This window comes from Phaethon aethereus, assembly GCF_964289735.1.
Source record: "Phaethon aethereus genome assembly, chromosome: 6".
Lineage (NCBI taxonomy): Eukaryota > Metazoa > Chordata > Aves > Phaethontiformes > Phaethontidae > Phaethon > Phaethon aethereus.
In genome coordinates, this window is record NC_138580.1 from 26,355,580 (window position 1) to 26,373,810 (window position 18,231).

An 18,231-nucleotide genomic window follows, 5' to 3' on the forward strand; every position below is an offset into this window, starting at 1 on the left:
TCACCATGGCTGGTGCTCCATCTAATCCATGCTTCCCTTGTGACCTGACAAGCTTGCCTTATTCAGCTTGCAATTGACTTAAATGGGGAGACACGGGAATGGCTGCACAGTGATGAGCACCCACCACTGTTTCCTGCCTGGTCTCCACTGCTTAAAAACAGCAGCATTTGAATATGAGAGCAGCTGGAAAGATACTGCTCCAGCAGTCACCAACTGCCAGAGCAGCATCTCCTTGTCCAGGGGGATGTGAAGCTGGGAGCAGGCCTGGAAGCCAGGGATTCTGGTGGTGTGTGGAGCCATACTGCTAACCTTTCACTGCGACTGAAGTGCTGCAGCTGGCTGTGCCAGCAGAGTTATGGGCTTCACATATGTAATCACCGCCGTCTTCAGTATTGGCAACCAAGATGGTTAGCATCGCCACGGAGTCTACAAAGGACATGTGGAGCCTGTTGCTCGCCTGGAGTGCCTGATCATTTTTGTACCACATGGTTCTGATCTCAGGTGTTCCACTGATTTTACATTCAAGTTGAACTGTGTCCCCCTGTTTCACGAATCGCAAAGCTTCAGGCTTCTTGATGAACTTGGGAGGTTCTGCAGAACAGAGTAAGTACATAGAGACTGACGGCATACTTGTTTGCCACGTGAAAACAACAGTGCTGAGCAAGAGTTATGGGGACCACAAGAGTATTGAGGCACAACAAAGTAAGCTTGCTACAGCAGCTGGCTGTATCGCCAACCAGAGTTTCCTCTCAAGGAAAGAAGCAAGACAGAGAAAAGAAGACAAAGACAACAACTAAAACTGTGTTCTGCCAACTCTGGAGCCTGCTGTGTCAGACAGCTGGAGCTGTAAAAAACATACAAAGAATGACTGCTCCACCCAAGGGAAATTTTGCTGTTACCTTTGAGGGGCGAAAATATCCCCAGGCCACCATGGAAGATTTGACAGCCCCTTCACCCCCAGGAGCAGCAGAAACACGGTAGGAATATTTTCACTTGCTTACACATCTTTAAAGCATATTTCTGCATGAAGAACTTAAGTGATTCACTGTCTAGATTAAATCAGCTGTTCAGAACTCCAACTGAAACCTTTATCAAATTTGAAAGAGTCACAATTGCCTACAAATGCAAGGTATTTGTATTTACAGTATCAGTGTTTTCCATACATTAATTGCTATGTGTGAATACCACGGTGACTGTAGTGTAAGCACTGAAGACACAGTAAAAAGCAAGGTGAGTGCAAGTCTCCATACAAGCAGCTTTCCATACAAGGACCTTTCCCCTTGGAGATTTTGCAGGCACACAAGGCTTCTACTGCCGTGCAGTACGACAGGAGAAGGTCATTACACGGTATATGTCTCCTTTCTGGAAAGCTACTTTCTATGTATTTCAAACTGAAAATGGTGGAAGATGAGACTTAGTAAGAAAGAGGTCTCTTTGCCCAAGAAAATGAAAACACACAAAGAAAGGTGACTTAATACCTTTGACACTGAGTTGGGCTGAGCAAAAGTCTTTCCCAGCTTCATTACTTGCTTGACAAGTATATTGGCCAGAGTCTCCTTTACCCACTCTGAGCACTCGAAGGTGAGCTGTGTTGGCTACAAATGTAATATTGAAGTTTCCTCCAGTTCTGATCTCCCGACCATCCTTGGACCAGGTGATGTGTATTGGCTGAGCTCCAGTAACATGGCATTCAAAGTCAGCACTTTCTCCAAAAGGCACATCAATAGATTCTGGTTTGGTGTCAAAGACAGGTGCTTGCTTGGGTTCTAGAAACACAAGAAAACAATGTAATACTCATACCTCATGAAAAAGCTAATCCAACACACAGTTACCATCATATGCATGAAATGGGGAAGGGAAGCCTGTGATCCAGGCAAAAGTTTAGTAAGCCAACACACCTGCTATTGTGAGCCTAGCACTTGACGTGGCAGTGCCCACAGCATTGGTGGCTGTGCAGGAGTACTGCCCAGTATGATTCATCTCGGTTCTCACCAGTTGCAGCACTGCAACATTATCTACAAAGGATGTGTGCACATTGTGGTCATCGCTTAGCAGCACACCATCTTTATGCCAAGTCACAGTAATGGGTTCTGAGCCATTGAGCCGACACATAAATTTAAGGGGTAAACCAACAGGGTGCTCAATGTCCTTTAATATTCTTGCAAAGGAAGGTGGTCGTTTGCGCTCTAGAAGAAAGCAAGTAAAGGATAAATATGCCCCAGGAAGCAATTTTTTTATAGTTTTGCAACAGAAAAAGAATTTGTAGCAAGCTAATATAAAATCATCACCTTGAACTGTTAAGAGCGCCTTTGTAGATGCAGTTCCTACACTGTTTTCTGCCTTGCAGATATATTCTCCGCTGTCGTTGCTAACCACTTTGTTGAAAATAAGTGTAGCGATGTTGTCTTTAAAGAACACTTTGTACTCAGGAGTAGACCTGAGTTTTGTATCACCTTTGTACCAAGACACAGTGATTTCTGGTGTTCCGGCAACGTGGCATTGCAAAGTTGTATAATCCCCAACTGACACCTCAAGAGGTTCCAAGTATGTAACAAAATATGGAGGTTCTAAAAAACAGAAGCAATTAGATAGGCTTATTATGGTTCCAGGCCTTGGAAAGCATACACTTGAAAGAACAGGCAAGAAAAAGCAGCAAGGGAGCACACACCTAGGGTAGAAACTACAGCTTCACAAACATCTCTTCCTGCCTCATTTTCAACATGGCATGTGTATTCTCCTGCATCTTCTTTGGTGCTGTCAAGTATTTCCAGGATGCAGGATTTCTCTGTGGTAGTGATGCTACATTTCTGAGATTGAGTGATGGTGTGGCCATTTTTCTTCCATGTCACAGAGATGGGCAGGCTGCCTGTGTAAGTGCCCTCCAGGATGATAGGCTTGCCAGGCTCCACATACTGATCGCTTAGTTTCTTCACAAAGACAGCTGGCTCTAATGAAGGGTAAGAGGTCACAAATGTTGAGCCCAGCAGGACAAATGAAGGGAAGGAAACAGTATTTTAAGGTAAACAAAGAGATGTAAACTTTACAAACCTTTTACTGTAAGGTGTGTTGTACAATTTGCCCTGCCAGCATCATTAGTCACTAGACAAGTGTACTCTCCGCTTTGGAGAGGAGTTACATCAAATAACTCAAGCTCCACAATGGAGTCCTCCAAGTAGATACTGCATTTGTCCCCTGGCACAAGCTCACTGGCCCCTCTAAACCAGTTGACCTTAAAAGGAGGGGTTCCTCTGATAACACATGTAAAAGTGATGCTTGTGCCTGGCAAGACATCCAGAGGCTCTGGTGTCCTCTCAAAAGAAGGTGGTTCTAAACACACAAGAGAAAAAGAGACGTAAGACAGGTTGCTACAGCATAACTCTGGCATTTTCACACACTTACTGAAGATAAAGAACAAAATCTTTATTTTCCAGTCAATACTTTTCCCTGAGTAAAAAAGGTTTCCTTTTACAAAAGACCTGAGGAAATTTCAAGAGAGAAAGAGAAAAGAAAACTCAGAGAGCTCCCTGACCATCATATACTGACCTTGTACAGTCAATAGAGCACTGCATTCATCTGAACCAGCTACATTGGTAGCTTTGCAGGTATAAGTTCCAGTATCTGAGTCACTCAGTGAATTCACTTCTAAAATACATAGGTTATCTGAAAAGGAGATTTGATGTTTTTCCCCATTGACTAACTTAAGTCCATTTTGGAACCAGGCAACAGAAATAGGAGGTGAACCTGACACTTTGCATTCCAGCAGTGCTGAGGAACCCAGGACGCAATGGGTTTCCTTGAGTTTTCTTGTGAAAGAAGGAGGAATTATTCGATCTGCATAACAAAACATAATAAATCCATGGTTAGAGAGAAAAGGAGGGAAGGAACGGAAGAAAGGAAAGATAATATGACGGAAAGAAAGTTTTTCAAAAAGATAGAAGACAAGCAACCCAACCAACCTAAAACATCAACCGATGCTGTGCAACTGCTTTTCCCCACGTCGTTCTGCACTGCAAAAGTGTACAATCCACCATCTTCCTTTTCTGCATCCATAATTTTAAGTGTAGATACTTTATTGACAAAAGTAATTCTGTATTTTTGGCTGCTGGTCAGCTCTTTGCCATCCTTGAACCACCCAGTGGAAAGCTCTGGTGTGCCTGCCACTTTGCACTCCAAAGTACAGGCATCTCCTATAGTAACTCTCATTGGCTCTGCTTTCTCTACAATGACTGCAGGCTCTGGAAGGAGAGATGGGCAGCATGTATCATGAAAACAGGATTTGATTAGTACTAGCTGTAAGAATTTTAGCACTCTAAGATGGAGCTTACACATTTGATACTAAGGATATCTCAGTTGGTTGGGCTGGGGAATTTTTTCAGCTCTGTTTTTTCCACTCTTTATTCTACCCTAAACTGGAGATTTCAGATGCTCTCCAAAATGAAGTAAAAATATTTTTAAACTCCTAGGAGAGAAATGCAACTGTCTGTCCCTCTCCAAGCAGGCATGAGCAGAAGACATGATTTAGAAATCCAGTCAACTGGATCCCATCACAGTGTAGAGGCCTGTGGTTCCTTTCACCCCTCTCCCTGGACAACTGGAAATAAGGAACCTGACTACTGCTTTTTGGGGACACAAGGATTCTCTGTTTTGATTGTTTTGAACTCAGGGGCATAAGTAAAGTGTACAGGTAACACTAAATAGCCAACTTCTTAACTTCAAAAAAATATTTTATGAACTTGTGCTTTTTACCAACCTAGAATAGTTAAGGTAGCCATGCACTCGCGACTTCCAGCATCATTTCTGATCTGACAGATGTATTTTCCAGCACTGCTTGTCTCTGTGCGCAGAAGTTGTAAAGTTGCAATATTTTCCATAAATGTTATATTTGTGTTTTCACTTTCTCTAATAATTTCCTCTTTGTCTTTAAGCCACTGCACAGAAATTGGCTGGGAGCCCTCCACTCTTGCTTGTAACTCTACTGGTTCACCCACCACAACAGTCATGCTGTTTATTTTAGTCAAGAATTTTGGTGGTTCTGAAGAAGAAATACGCAGTTATAGTAAATACTCACAGTGGCTCTGTAAAGAAGAGCAATGCAGTGCCATTGGGAACACTGCAGAAGGAATATGCAGTGCCAATACTTTACCTTTCAGCTTCACAGTGCAAAAACAAGTGTCACTTCCTACGTCGTTCTGTGCTTTGCACTGATATTCACCAACATCTGCGGCTTCAACATTAAGAATACGAACACTTGTATGATAGTTTTTGGCTGTAACCTTGTACTTCTTACTACTGCGGATTTGTCTCCTGTCTTTGTACCATGTAACATCAAATGGCGGCGTTCCTGAAATCTCACATTCCAGGCTAACCTCAGTTCCTTTGAGCATGTCTACTGGAGAGGGCTTCCTGCTAAAAACAGGAGGTTCTAACAAGGCAAAAAAGAAACATTTTTAGAAAGGAGTCAGTAGCTATTTGACCAACAAACAGTTTACTGTTACCAGCTTCTACACAACGAGACTTCTGAGAAAATCAACAGAATAGGCAAGGACTTTTCTCATTTTCTGGGCACATTATGAAATGATCTTGCAGGTAGGTGAGCATTCAGAGCACTTAGCTCCTCTGTAGAAAAAGTAAACAGAGGTGTGACCCTTGGCAGAGAGGGTACAGGTCTTATTTAGCTGGTAATAGTCTCAAATACAGGGTGTAAAACTGACACTGATCAGTTTGGGTCTGTTCTTTTTCTGATATTTCAGCTCCTTGATATAACATTTCCCATTATGATCCGTCTTGGACGTTGACAATCCTAGAACTAGGGAACACCTATCTTAGGACTCATCTGCATTAAGAACAACATCTCTCTTGCTCAGACCCTGGCAGAGGGGGTGAGGGGGCATCAAGAAACAAACATGACATGAAGGCAGCCCTGAATGAAATTAATCTCATAATCCCTTTGGATTTCTAAGGGATAAAACTACCAGGGAAAAATAGGATGTAGTCAGAGAACAAGAGGATAGCTAACCTTTCACTGTGACTTTGGTGCTACAGCTGGCCTTGCCGGCAGGGTTGTGAGCTTCACAGATGTAGTCACCGCTCTCATCAGTACTGAGATGATTAATTTCAAGCACGGCCACAGAGTCAATGAATGACGTCCGGAATTTTTCACTGGCAACAATTTCATGGTCATTTCTGAACCACACTACTTTCATCTCTGGAGATCCACTTACTTTGCACTCAAGCCGGGCTGACTCACCCTGCTTGACTACTTTTGCCGCCTCTAGCTTCTTAGCAAACTTGGGTGGTTCTAAAAAACCAGAAAAGTGGGGTCAGGAAGGTCTGAATTAATACTGTAAAGAAAAGAGGAGGGAAAAGAGCCAAACTATGAGTTGCAAACACAGTGTAGGGAATTCACTTGGCAGCATATCAAAGATCACTGTGGTGGGCTTGGCAAAAAAAGAAAGAAAAGAAATAGACAAAAAGACTGCAACACAACAAGAAAGAGTGCACACCTGTTACCATCAATGTTGTAGTGCAAGAGTCACTGCCAACGTCATTTGAAACGTGGCAAGTGTAGTGCCCACTCCTAGAAGTATCCACCGAATAGAGGGTTAAGAACCCACTTGACCCTTCAATCCCAATGAAGCAAGTTGGACCAGATACAAGCTCTAAGTCTTCTTTGAACCACTTTATGGTAAAGGGTGGTGTTCCTTTTAGTGTGGCCTTAAACTCCACTGTGGAATCTGGGATGGCTTGCTGGCTTTCAGGTTTTACTAAGAAGCTTGGTGGCTCTGCAGTTTTTAAGAAAAAGAAATAGTTACATCAGAAATGTCTAAGAATGAAGAAAATTGGTGAGGTAAGCATGGAGATCAAGTTCATCAGCATTAAGAAGTATAAGAGTGTTTTGATAGCATAAGATTTAAAGGTATTTTCCCAGCATATATCACAATAAGAAGTAGTAAAAGAATTTCAAACCTTTCACAGTCAGGACAGCACTGCAAGAATCGTTCCCAGCAACATTAAAGACACTGCATGTGTAATTTGCACTGTCTGCCAGCTCTAGATTAGCAATCTCGAGTGATACAGTGTTCTCATGGCACAGGCTTCTATATTTTGCACTGTCAGTTATCTCTTTTCCATCCTTAAACCATTTTGACGTAATGGGGAGTGACCCAGAAACTTTACACTCCATTTGGATAGAAGATCCCAGAATGGTATCCTTTTTGGTTAGCTTTTTGATAAATGCAGGAGGAATTGATTGATCTGCTCAACACAAAAAATGGCAAAAACACACTGGTTACCTTCTCACTTATCTTTCACAAACAGAGATTATTATTTTTTCATTCCTTCCCTCCTGGATTGGCAAATTCACCAAATGACAATACAAACCTAGCACAGTAAGAACAGCTTCACAGGTGTTACTTCCAAAGTCATTTTCAACCTTAAAACTGTATGTACCACTATCCTCTTTTGATACAGGTTCAATCCTGAAACTGGCCACATTGTTTTCAAAGCTCATTGTGTAGTATCTACTGGGCAGGAGCTGTTTGCCATCTTTGTACCATCTTATTCGGAGCTCTGGTGTTCCAGCCACAGTACACTCCAAAGTCACAGGGTCTCTTTCAGTAACTTTAAGTGATTTAACCTTTTCTATGATCCGTGCAGGCTCTGAGGTATAAAGTGTATAAAAATGACAATTAGCTACACAGATACACTTTCCAGGTACTCATCAAGGATGAGTTTGAAGAGTCACACCTTGTACACACCTTGTACAAAAAGCAAAGCAAAGCATTTTTCCATGCCAGACTCGTTCTTTGCCTGGCAGGTGTATCTCCCTCTGTGGCTGAGGTCAACATTGGTCAGTTTCAGTGTGGCCACGCTGTTCTCAAAGGTAATATGGTGGTGCTCATCGTCTTCTAGTATTTTCTCATCTTTTATCCATGACACAGATAAGGGTTGAGCACCGGCTATGACACACTGGAAGAATGCAGTACCTTTCAAAATGCTAGTGACGTTCTCCAGCTTCTTGATGAAGGATGGCGGTTCTGTGGTGTCACGTTTTTGTTTGTTGTTTGGAGGAGAAGTCATGAAAAGGGAAAAGGGAAGAGGGGAAAGAGAGATCATATAAAGTCATCCTAGTCACTACATTTTAGCTAGAGGATGTAACGTCTGGGTATGCTTCCTAGAGGACTGACCTTTCAAGCTGAGCCTTGTGCTGCAAGAACAGCTCCCACCTTCATTTGATATAATACACTGATATTCACCAACATCTGAGATATCACAGTTAGTCACATTAAGAGTAAATACTGATTCTTTGGTGGAGATGGCATATTTCTTGCCGTTGAACATCTCCTTGTTGTTCTTCAGCCATTTCACGTCAAACGGAGGAGTACCAGTCACCTCACACTCGAGTGTGGCCTCCAAACCCTTCACTACCTCGGTGGGTCTCAACTCCCGAACAAATGTTGGAGGCTCTACAAAGAGGAATAAGGGGAAAGTAGATAGTAACCTTGAATGGTTTTGGGGGGAGAAGAAGTCTCCCCTAGTCCATCAACCCAGCTATGTGGCATAGCTGGATGATGACAAGATGTTCAAAACCAACCTTTTACTCTCAGCTCGATGCTGCAGCTCTCACTACCTGCATCATTGTGGGCTTCACAAACATAAATGCCACTATCTGAAACTCTGGCTTGAGTGACTTTCAAAGTGGCTAAACCGTCTATGAAGGAGATGCCGTACTTAGCTTGGTCAGTCACTTCATTCCCATCCAAGTACCATGTGACGTGGATATCTGGTGTGCCTACTACCTGGCACTCGAAAGTGGTGGACTGTCCTTCACGCAAAGCTATTACAGAAGTTGGCATCTGAATAAATCTGGGGGGCTCTAGAAGATGGACAGAAAAGGTGAGGCTTTATAATATTCAAGGTGACTTAAAGAAACACAAGGGTTTCCTACCGCCTCCCCCCAAATTGAAAATGAAAATCAGAACCACAAAGATGAGAAGAACATTTGGTTGCACACCTTTTACAAACAGAGCTGCTTTGCAAGTTGCAGTCCCCACGTCATTGCTTATCTGACAAGTGTAGTTCCCGGAATCAGATGTCCTAGCTGAGAAGAGCTCCAGTACACTAGATGTGTTGTCCTTCCAGACAGATCGATTGGCTCCAGAGAGGAGTTCCTGGCTGTCTTTAAACCACTTTATCTGCAGAGGAGTAGAGCCTTTCACCAGTGCTTTGAACTGAACCCTAGCATTGGGCACAACCTCTTGGGACTGGGGTTTTTCCACAAAATACGGTGGTTCTATAACATGTAAAAACGAAGAAAGAGGATTACTCTGAGGCAGGGGAACTCCAAAATTACGAATGAGAGACCTAACACAAGACAAGAAGGAGCTCAAACCTTTGACTGTTAAGAACCCACTGCATTGGTTGCTTCCTGCCTTATTTGTTGCTTCACAGGTGTAAGAGCCACTGTCTGTGCCTTCCAATTTATTGATTTCTAGAAATGCAGTATTGTCATGGAAAGAGTATTTGTGCTTTTCACTTGCTGTTATTTCTTGGCCATCCTTGTACCACTGGATACTTATAGGATGTGAACCAGACACTATGCACTCCAGGTGGACGAAAGACCCTTTAATGCTGTCCATTTTCTTGAGCTTTTTGGTGAATTTAGGTGGTATAATGAGATCTATCCAAGACAGAGTAAAAAGACAAAGTATGAAATTAAACCTCGATTGTGACAGATGTCAGCTCAGGAAAAGAGATTTTGTATGTAAAAACAATGATAAAAGAGAGCCCATACACACCTAGGACATTAATGCTGGCAGAACAGCTACTGCTCCCAACATCATTGTGAACCTCAAAAATGTATTCCCCACTATCTTTCTTTTCTGCATGAAGCACCTTTAGGACTGAGACAGTATCTGTAACACTAATCTTATATTTTGGGCCTAATGTCAGTTCCTTGCCATCTTTGAACCATTTGGCTGTAATATCTTTTGTTCCCGAAAATTTACACTGCAAGGTTGCTGGGTCTCCCTCAGTCACATCTATTGACACAGCCTTGTCCACAATTGTAGCAGGTTCTGTTGTAAACAAGGAGAGAGAGTGTTAAGGGCATCTGTAAAATTCACAAGAGAACCATCTGAAGTCACTACAAACCCTCAGGGTAGGACCAACCTTTGACAGTCAGCAGAGCAGAACACCTCTGAATTCCCGCCTCATTTTTAGCCTGACAGAAATATTTCCCATCATGTTTCAGTTCAATTGACCTCACCAGAAGAGTGGCGACATTGTTCACAAAGGTCATTTTGACATTGTTGTCTTCAATCACTTCATCATTGTCTTTCAGCCAGGACACAGTGATGGGCAAGGAGCCTTTAACAGCAGCCTGAAACACGACCGTTCCCCCTCGAAGAGAACTAATGTTTTCTATCCTCTTCAAGAACTGTGGGGGCTCTGGCAGGAAGAAAGTGGCTATGTAAGTACAGGTCTGGTGCATCACAGTATGGCATGGACACCACACTGGGATAAGAGCATGCTGGTGGCATTCTGCACCTTGCACTAACCTTTCAGTGTGACCTCCGAACTGCAGAGGCAGCTCCCAACATCGTTTGTTACTCTACACTGATACTCGCCAACATCAGAAGCATCAAACCTGAAAATGTGGAGGCTAATCAAAGATTCCTCAATGCTTATTCTGTGCTTCTTACTGCTCCGCACGGGTTTATCATCTTTCACCCAATACACTTCAAAGGGAGGTGTACCAAGCACCTCGCACTCCAAAACCACATCAGAATCCTTCAAGACTTCCATGGATTGAAACTCCTTGCTAAAATAAGGTGACTCTACAGTGCAAAAGAGAGAGTACAGTTTGTATTAATCGTGCTTTCAAAGCCTGTAAAACTGCACTGAGTTTAAAGACACAAACTGAGTTGCTGGATGTCACACACACCTTTGATTGTAACAACACTACTGCAAATATCTTTTCCAGCATCATTTTTGGCCTCACAAATGTATTCCCCACTGTCTTCAGTCTCAACCTCTGTAAGATGGAGTATCGCCAAGGATTTTGCAAAAGACATCCTGTATTTGTCACTCTCTTTTAACTCTCTGTCATCCTTGAACCACGTGATTTTAATCTCAGGAGTACCAGTGACTTCACAGGTCAGCTCAGCATATCCACCTTTCTTTACCAGATGGGTTGGCTCTAGCTTCTCCTTGAAGGCAGCAGGTTCTATGGATTTAAGAAGAGCGTTCAGGACAAAGGTGGCAAGAAAGAGTGCCACTGGGTCAATCAGCAGCTGAAAGTTTAAAAGAGATTAAGACTGCAAACCTTTTACAAACAAGTTTGCACTGCATGTTACTGAACCAGCTACATTGGAGACTTTGCAGGTGTATTTTCCTGAGTCTGTTGGTTTGACCGCGTAAAGCTCCAAGTAACTTGCTAGTGCTTCTGTCATAATGTAGCAGGCTCCTCCTGTCATCAGCTCAGTATCACCTTTAAACCATTTCACTGTCAGTGGTGTTGTGCCTTTAAAAGTGCCTTTGAAACGTACGGTTGATGCAGGCAGTACATCTTGGGATTCTGGTTCTGCAGTGAAGCTGGGTGGCTCTAGATTGTGTTGAAAGGAAACAACTGTCAAGAGTAAGACACGTGGCCTGCACTTTGGGGAACAAAAGTATTATCATATGAAAAGTAAAACTCCAAGAAATGTAAAACAAATTGCCAAACCTTTTATAAACAAAGTGCTACTGCTGTCTTTGCTACCAGCAGAGTTTGTGGCTCTGCAAATGTAGACCCCAGCATCACTTGCATCTAGGTGTTTTATTTCCAAAGATGCAGAGCCTTCTGCAAAGTGTACTGTGTACTTGGCACTTGAAGTGATCTCAATGTCCTGCTTAAACCAAGAGACGGTCATTGGAAGAGAGCCTGAAATTTTGCAGTCTAGGCGGCACGAGGTGCTAATGATGCTGTCAATGTTCTTCAGTGGTTTAGTAAAGAAGGGAGGGAGAGTGCGATCTGTTGAGAGTGAAAAAAATGAAAGAAACCAACACATGAGCAAAACAGGCACGTAGTTCTACTTCTGGCTCTGTTGGGCTCAGAGCAGAGTAGCAGGGCTCTTTGCAAAGAGTCAGTACCAACCTAGCACAGTGAAGCTGGTAGTAAAAGAGCTGATGCCCACATCATTTGATATCTCAAAGGTGTACTCGCCACTGTCTTGCATTTCAGTGGCATAAAACTTGAGCTGGGCAATGTTATTTTTAAAGCTGATCCTATATTTTTTGCTGGCAGGTAGTGGCCTTCCATCTTTGAACCATTTGGTTTTCAGCTCTGGAGTGCCTGTGACAGTGTACTCCAAAATGGCGGGTTCCCCTGCTGTTACCTGGATCATTTCAGATTTTTCAATGATTTTGGCAGGTTCTACAACAGAATTAAATAACTGATAAGGACAAAAGGAAATTGCTCTTCCTCTCAGGTGGGAGACATGTGGGGATCACAGCACTACTCCACTGACCTTTCACTGCTAGTTCACCAAAGCAGGACTGACTTCCTGCATCATTCTCAGCCACGCAGGTGTATTTGCCACCAGAACTCAGCTGGACACCAGTAATTTGCAGTGTTGCTAGACCATGTTCAAATGTCACTCTCACTTTGTTACCGTCTTGAATAATGTCTTTGCCCTTCATCCACATCACAGAAATAGGCTCTGACCCTTTCACCACAGCCTGTAATGTAATACTATCTCCAGCCAGAGCTGTCACATTTTCGATTTTCTTAACAAAAGATGGTGGCTCTAGTTCGAAGAAAAGAGACAAGAAGAAATACTCATCTGCTATCACATCATCCCATGACATCTGCTGCTTAAAGACAGTTTTATGAGACAGTATGCGCAGTACATTGTGCAATTCAGCTAAAGAGCAAGCAAGGAGAAGAGTCACATTCCCCAGCTGGGAGCTAATGCATGACCCTTTAAACTCAATGTCCTTCAAATTCACAGGTTTGATACCAGGTAAGAGTTAAGATATACACAGAATTTTAAGAGAAGATGATGATACTCTCCCTCCCCACCCTCCCTAGTCACCCACAAATCCAAAGAAAAGACATTTTAAGAAATTAGAGGTTCTTGCCCATCCCTTCAGCAAGTGGAGTTTTCTCTCTCCCACTGACCTTTTAAGATGTATGTTGCACTGCATATGCACTTCCCAACTTCGTTAGCTATCACACACTCGTATTCACCGACATCTGCACTATTAAATGAGGACACCTCCAGAGAAATAACAGCTTTCTGAGAGGTCAACCTGTATTTTTTACTACTGCGAATCTGTTTCTTGTCTTTGTACCAGTTAATCTCAAATGGTCCAGTGCCAGCAACCTCACACTGAAGAACGGTGTTTTTTCCCTTCACTACCTCTGCTGGTTCAAGCGTTCGGATGAAAGATGGAGGCTCTATAAAAGCAGCGAGAAAGAATTAGTCACCCATGAAAAAAAAAGGAAGGGAAGGTCTTTCTCAAGAATGGACTGTCAGCAGCAAGAAGAACAGACCTTTAACAACTACTTCAGTGGTGCAGCTGTCACTTCCAACCTCATTTACAGCTTCACATGAGTAGCTCCCACTGTCATCAACTTTCATCTCCAAAATATCTAACACAGCCACAGAATTGACAAAGGACATCCTGTGTGTGTTGCTTTCACGGATTTCCTTATTGTTCTTGAACCAAGTAACCTGGATTTCAGGAGACCCTTTGATTTTGCATTGAAGGCGTGCAGAGTCACCTGGGGTCAGTAAATAAGACGGATCGACCTTCTTCACAAAGGATGGTGGTTCTAAAAATGGGAAGAGAAGGGAAGAAAGAGGAAGAAAGGGGAAGAAAAGGGGAAGAAAAGGTAAAAAGGGAAAAGGAAAAGAGAAAGAGGAAAGAAGGCTGAAATACAAAGCTTTGAAAGATTTGTTCCTAGCTCAACAACAAAACATGACTTCAGAAAAGATCAGCATAATCTTTGCTGAGCTGCAGTTCTTGTGGTTTCTCTTGCCTTCTCCATCCATCTCTCCCTTGCACACAGGAGCAACTCTTGGATCTGGCTGGTGAAAGAAATACTAAAGCAACACACAGTGCACTGTTAAGGCAGCAGGGGAAATGAGCAAGAGGTTAATGGACCTGATGGTAGGTCTGAGAAGAATTTACAGTGTGATTCCAACCCGAAGAAGTCTTTTGCCTGCAAAAGAAGAAATGGGGAACCGAAGAAGAGCAAAAGTAAAGGGAGTGGAGGACTGTCTTACCTCTGACACTGATGCTGGCAGAAGAGGAGCTGCTTCCTGCCTCGTTTGAGGCAGTGCACATATAATGGCCTGAATCCTTAAGCTTAGCCAGAGGAATCTCAAGCGAGGCTATCTTGTCTTCAAAGTAAATCTTGTAATCTCTGCCTGGAGGGATTTTGTTTCCATCCTTTGTCCACCCTACTGTTACTTTCCTATCTTCATCTACCTGACATTCAAGACGTATTTTTTTATTGACTGCTGACTGCACTGACTGCAAAACTTTAATGAAGTGTGGCTTGTCTATAATGACCATTTCAGCCTGGCAAATGTCAGCCCCAAACTTGTTGGAAGCTTTGCAAGTGTAAACCCCTCTGTCATTGGTGGTGAGAAGGGAAATTTCTAACACATGTTTATTTTCCACTCTGGAGATCTTGTGGTGGTCGGAAGGTGAAATGGTTGTGCCATCTTTCTGCCAGGCGACGTCAATGACTGGAGTGCCCGAAACAGTACACAGGAACTTGGCGCTTTTGCCCACAAAAGTAGTGATAGATTCAGGTCTGGTAAGAAAGGTTGGTGGAAATGCTTCTGCAAAACAAAGGGTTTCAATGTTATCCAGAGGTGAGGACCAGAGCTTATGCTCTTTCTGCACATTTGTCGGGGACAGAGCAAGAGGGGCCAGTTTGTCACTGGACACTCTTAAGCAAAAGAAGCAAGCAGTGAAGGAGATAAGAGGTGTTAAAGATTATGAATTTTGGCTTTTGGTTTTGTACTTCTTGGGTCTGTATATTACTCCAGAGTTTGAAAGCATTTTGAATCTCTGGAGCAATGTACAAACTAAAGGAAAATAAACCAAAAGCCAGAACACCTCCCCCAAGACTGGTATGTTTGTGCCGCATTCCCTCAAGATGGACAAGTTTGTAAGCATTTCACAGTTTGTGCATCTTTAGTCTCTAGCATCTAGCACTTAGCAAAGGCCACATAAAGACTCCTCCCTCAAAGAGAAAAGTCAGAGTAAAAAAATCACCATACATTAAAAGTCCAAAAGATGGTGTAGGGTTTTTCACAGGGAAAAAAAAAAAAAGAAAAGAATTGTATAGCTCTCAACAGACAAAAAAGTTTGCAAATTGAAACAGCTTTAAACCCACTTTTGTTTGTTTAAGAAGATCTATTTCCCCAGTCACATAGATATCCCCTTTGGCAATGGCACACAGATGTTCAGGTATGCATAACTGCATAGCCTGCCTCACAAATATAGCTGCAGGATAAACATAGGGTGCCAGGTTAACCACAGAGTGATTATTACACCAAAGAAATCAGATTTAAAAGTGTATGTTTTCTTTGTGTTAAATAAACCTTCCTCAAGAAAGTATTCACAAACCAATCCCATTCTGTCGACGATCTAGTTCCTCCAACTTTCTCTTTCCCCCTTCCTTCTTCCCTTCTGAAACTCTTCATGCTGATTCCCGTTTATAGGTACAGAAAGCACCTAAAAGCAGCATTCTCAAAAATTATTCCTTCGCTAAGCTTATGCCTGCCAAAATTAGGTACGGATTATGTATAACAATGGCAATCAAGAGCCCTACCATAAAGTACATATATAGTGTGTGTGTATATATACACACACACACACACACACACACACCCCCCTCCCCCCCCAAAGTAAGTATAGCAGTGAAAGCATTACAATATACCAAGATATTTTATGGAGAAGGAGAAATGCTTGGCAGACAGTACTTACCAGTTACGGTTAAAAGGGCTGTAGAGCTTACGCTGCCATGCTGGTTGGAAGCCTTACAGCTATATTCTCCATAGTCAACAACCTGAGGCCTTGGGATCTCCAGTGTGGAGAGGTAGTTGGAGGTGCGAATGGAGTATTTGTCCCCATCATGTATCTCTCGGCCAGCTTTGTACCACTGGAACCTGACATTGGGAGCAGTCTCTACCTCACAGGTAAACTTGGCCACGTGATTTACAGCCACCTCCAGAGATTCGAGCCTTCTCCTCAGGATTGGTGCAACTGAAATCAGAAGCAGAGAGTAACTCAAAGCCCTGCCTGCTGACATTCTGGGAAGTAACAGTGTAGTGACTGACTAAAAAAAAAAATAATGGTGATTTACTTGCAATCCACATAAAGTGACTGTAAAAAAAAATATCTCTAAGAAGTGAAAACAGTACCAGGCTCAGTGGACAATTTCATGGTGGATAATGACATCAGGAAGCACAGTGGTGATACTGGAAAAACAACGTGCAATAGCAACGCACATTAACAGTGTGATACAAACATATGCCACACTATCCTGGAGCTGTAAGAAATTATGGTGTGATGAGAAATTGTGCTAAAACTGTGCAATGACTCTAAAGAGTGAGAGAGGGTGCAGCAGTGACAAAAGTAGGAAGTGCAGGTCCATTTCACAGACAACAATGGGAAGAAGTGGTCAGGACTGAGATATAGCTTGTCCTGACTGTGTTTCTGTGATGAGAACAGGAAGCAACAATGTTCCTGACCAAAGACTGGGGTGAGGGAAGTGAGAGACTTTGCAATGTGGTAAAAGGAGACCATAAATCCAGAGAGAAAGGGGGCCCTCTGATTAGTGGCGTGATGGACTTAATATTGTACCTGTATCCAAAGATACAGACACATAGTAGGGCAGTTTCATTAGTAGAGCAGGGTATTAGAAAGGCAGTATTTTATCCCCGTTATCCAACCTCTTTTAACAACTGTGAGTTTTGCTGCTGTTGCTCTTTTTCCTCCTTGACTCAGCGCCTCACAGGTGTACTCTCCTTGGTGAATCTCCCCACACACTTTTCTTATTACTAGTGTGTAAGTGTCCTGATCTTGCAAACACTTGAATTTGTCGCCTGAAGACACCAGTTTACCCTCAAAATACCAGTTCACTTCTCTGACATTTGTTATGACAGCCACCAGACTGACACTCTCCCCTTCCTCCACAACAGTGTCAATCAGTTTGCTGTGTATGATGGGATAACACTCTTTGTCCAGCTCATCCTCTCGCTTCCCAGCTCTAGTTTCCAGACTCTCTCTGCCCTGTTCCTCACATATTTCTTCACTTTTCTCCTTCTTTTTCAGTATTTCTTTGGGTGTCTCAATGGGAACATCTGCAGAGGCTACATCAGCAGTTGCTGCAGCTGCACCCACATCCTTGATTTGACCATGCCCAGTCACAGTGTTGATTATTTGTGCAGACAAAGGTTGCTCCAAGGGTATTTCTGCCTCCATAGTCCTCTCAGCCTGCTGGGGCTCCAGGTCAGAGGTTTCATCACAGGATTTCCCTGAGAGAAGTGGACTGCGATGGACATCTGTCAAGAGATGCTTTTCTTCACAAATAAGGGAATAGAAAGCCTCCCTCAAGACCATTTTCTGGTCAGCTGTCTGAATGCCTACTTCTTCCAAGGAGATTGGGATTTCTATGGGATTGAGTCCTCCTGTGGTCACAACGTAGGTGCATAGGATGTGTTTATGTTCCTTGGAAATGTTTATTGTCTGTATTTCAATGTTTTCTTTATCAGCCAACCATTCTGAAAACAAGAGGTTTTGCTCACTTACCACTGCAGCTTTCAGGGCATTTCTAATTTGAGACTTTATGTCTAAGTTGCAGCTCTTGGGAACCTGAGCAGTAAGCTGGTTCTCTTTGTTGAGGACTTGGCTTGGTTGGAGCTGGTGAGTATACATTGTTTCATGGGGCTGTCTCCCTGCCTTTGGACACTGCCTAAGTGGGCTGGCAAGATCGACAATATGTTCTTCCTCTAGGGCCTGGTTTTCTTCTAGCAGCAGGGGAAATCTCACAGCCTGTCCCTCACAGATTCTTGAAGCAAAATCTTCCTCTGCTGCTTTCAGAGAAGAAACGTTCTCCAAGGGCACAGCTTGGTCCCCAGTGAAGGCCAATTCAGAGGGCAATCTGGGTTCAGCCTTCATCTGACCTTGCATTGCCTGGAACCCCTCAAGGAGCTGGATGTGGTC

At 43.1% G+C, this 18,231-nt stretch overlaps 1 protein-coding gene across 1 annotated transcript in view; it reads right to left on the reverse strand.

The window, feature by feature from the left end:
• The window catches only part of TTN (titin), a gene marked incomplete at both ends in the record, with an annotated part of 240,774 nt that overhangs the window by 171,759 nt on the left and 50,784 nt on the right, over nt 1-18,231 (reverse strand). Inside the window, 31 exons of the mRNA XM_082001715.1 lie at nt 310-591; nt 1,479-1,766; nt 1,899-2,186; nt 2,289-2,567; nt 2,669-2,947; nt 3,049-3,327; nt 3,544-3,831; nt 3,957-4,235; nt 4,751-5,032; nt 5,144-5,422; nt 6,017-6,298; nt 6,504-6,782; nt 6,967-7,254; nt 7,381-7,659; nt 7,758-8,036; nt 8,187-8,465; nt 8,594-8,875; nt 9,014-9,292; nt 9,392-9,679; nt 9,798-10,076; nt 10,171-10,449; nt 10,560-10,838; nt 10,946-11,227; nt 11,327-11,605; nt 11,726-12,013; nt 12,137-12,415; nt 12,510-12,788; nt 13,163-13,441; nt 13,538-13,819; nt 14,274-14,837; nt 15,991-16,269. Of these exons, the coding sequence (XP_081857841.1) occupies nt 310-591; nt 1,479-1,766; nt 1,899-2,186; nt 2,289-2,567; nt 2,669-2,947; nt 3,049-3,327; nt 3,544-3,831; nt 3,957-4,235; nt 4,751-5,032; nt 5,144-5,422; nt 6,017-6,298; nt 6,504-6,782; nt 6,967-7,254; nt 7,381-7,659; nt 7,758-8,036; nt 8,187-8,465; nt 8,594-8,875; nt 9,014-9,292; nt 9,392-9,679; nt 9,798-10,076; nt 10,171-10,449; nt 10,560-10,838; nt 10,946-11,227; nt 11,327-11,605; nt 11,726-12,013; nt 12,137-12,415; nt 12,510-12,788; nt 13,163-13,441; nt 13,538-13,819; nt 14,274-14,837; nt 15,991-16,269 (9,006 nt within the window). The remainder of the gene's footprint in view (nt 1-309; nt 592-1,478; nt 1,767-1,898; nt 2,187-2,288; nt 2,568-2,668; nt 2,948-3,048; nt 3,328-3,543; nt 3,832-3,956; nt 4,236-4,750; nt 5,033-5,143; nt 5,423-6,016; nt 6,299-6,503; nt 6,783-6,966; nt 7,255-7,380; nt 7,660-7,757; nt 8,037-8,186; nt 8,466-8,593; nt 8,876-9,013; nt 9,293-9,391; nt 9,680-9,797; nt 10,077-10,170; nt 10,450-10,559; nt 10,839-10,945; nt 11,228-11,326; nt 11,606-11,725; nt 12,014-12,136; nt 12,416-12,509; nt 12,789-13,162; nt 13,442-13,537; nt 13,820-14,273; nt 14,838-15,990; nt 16,270-18,231) is intronic.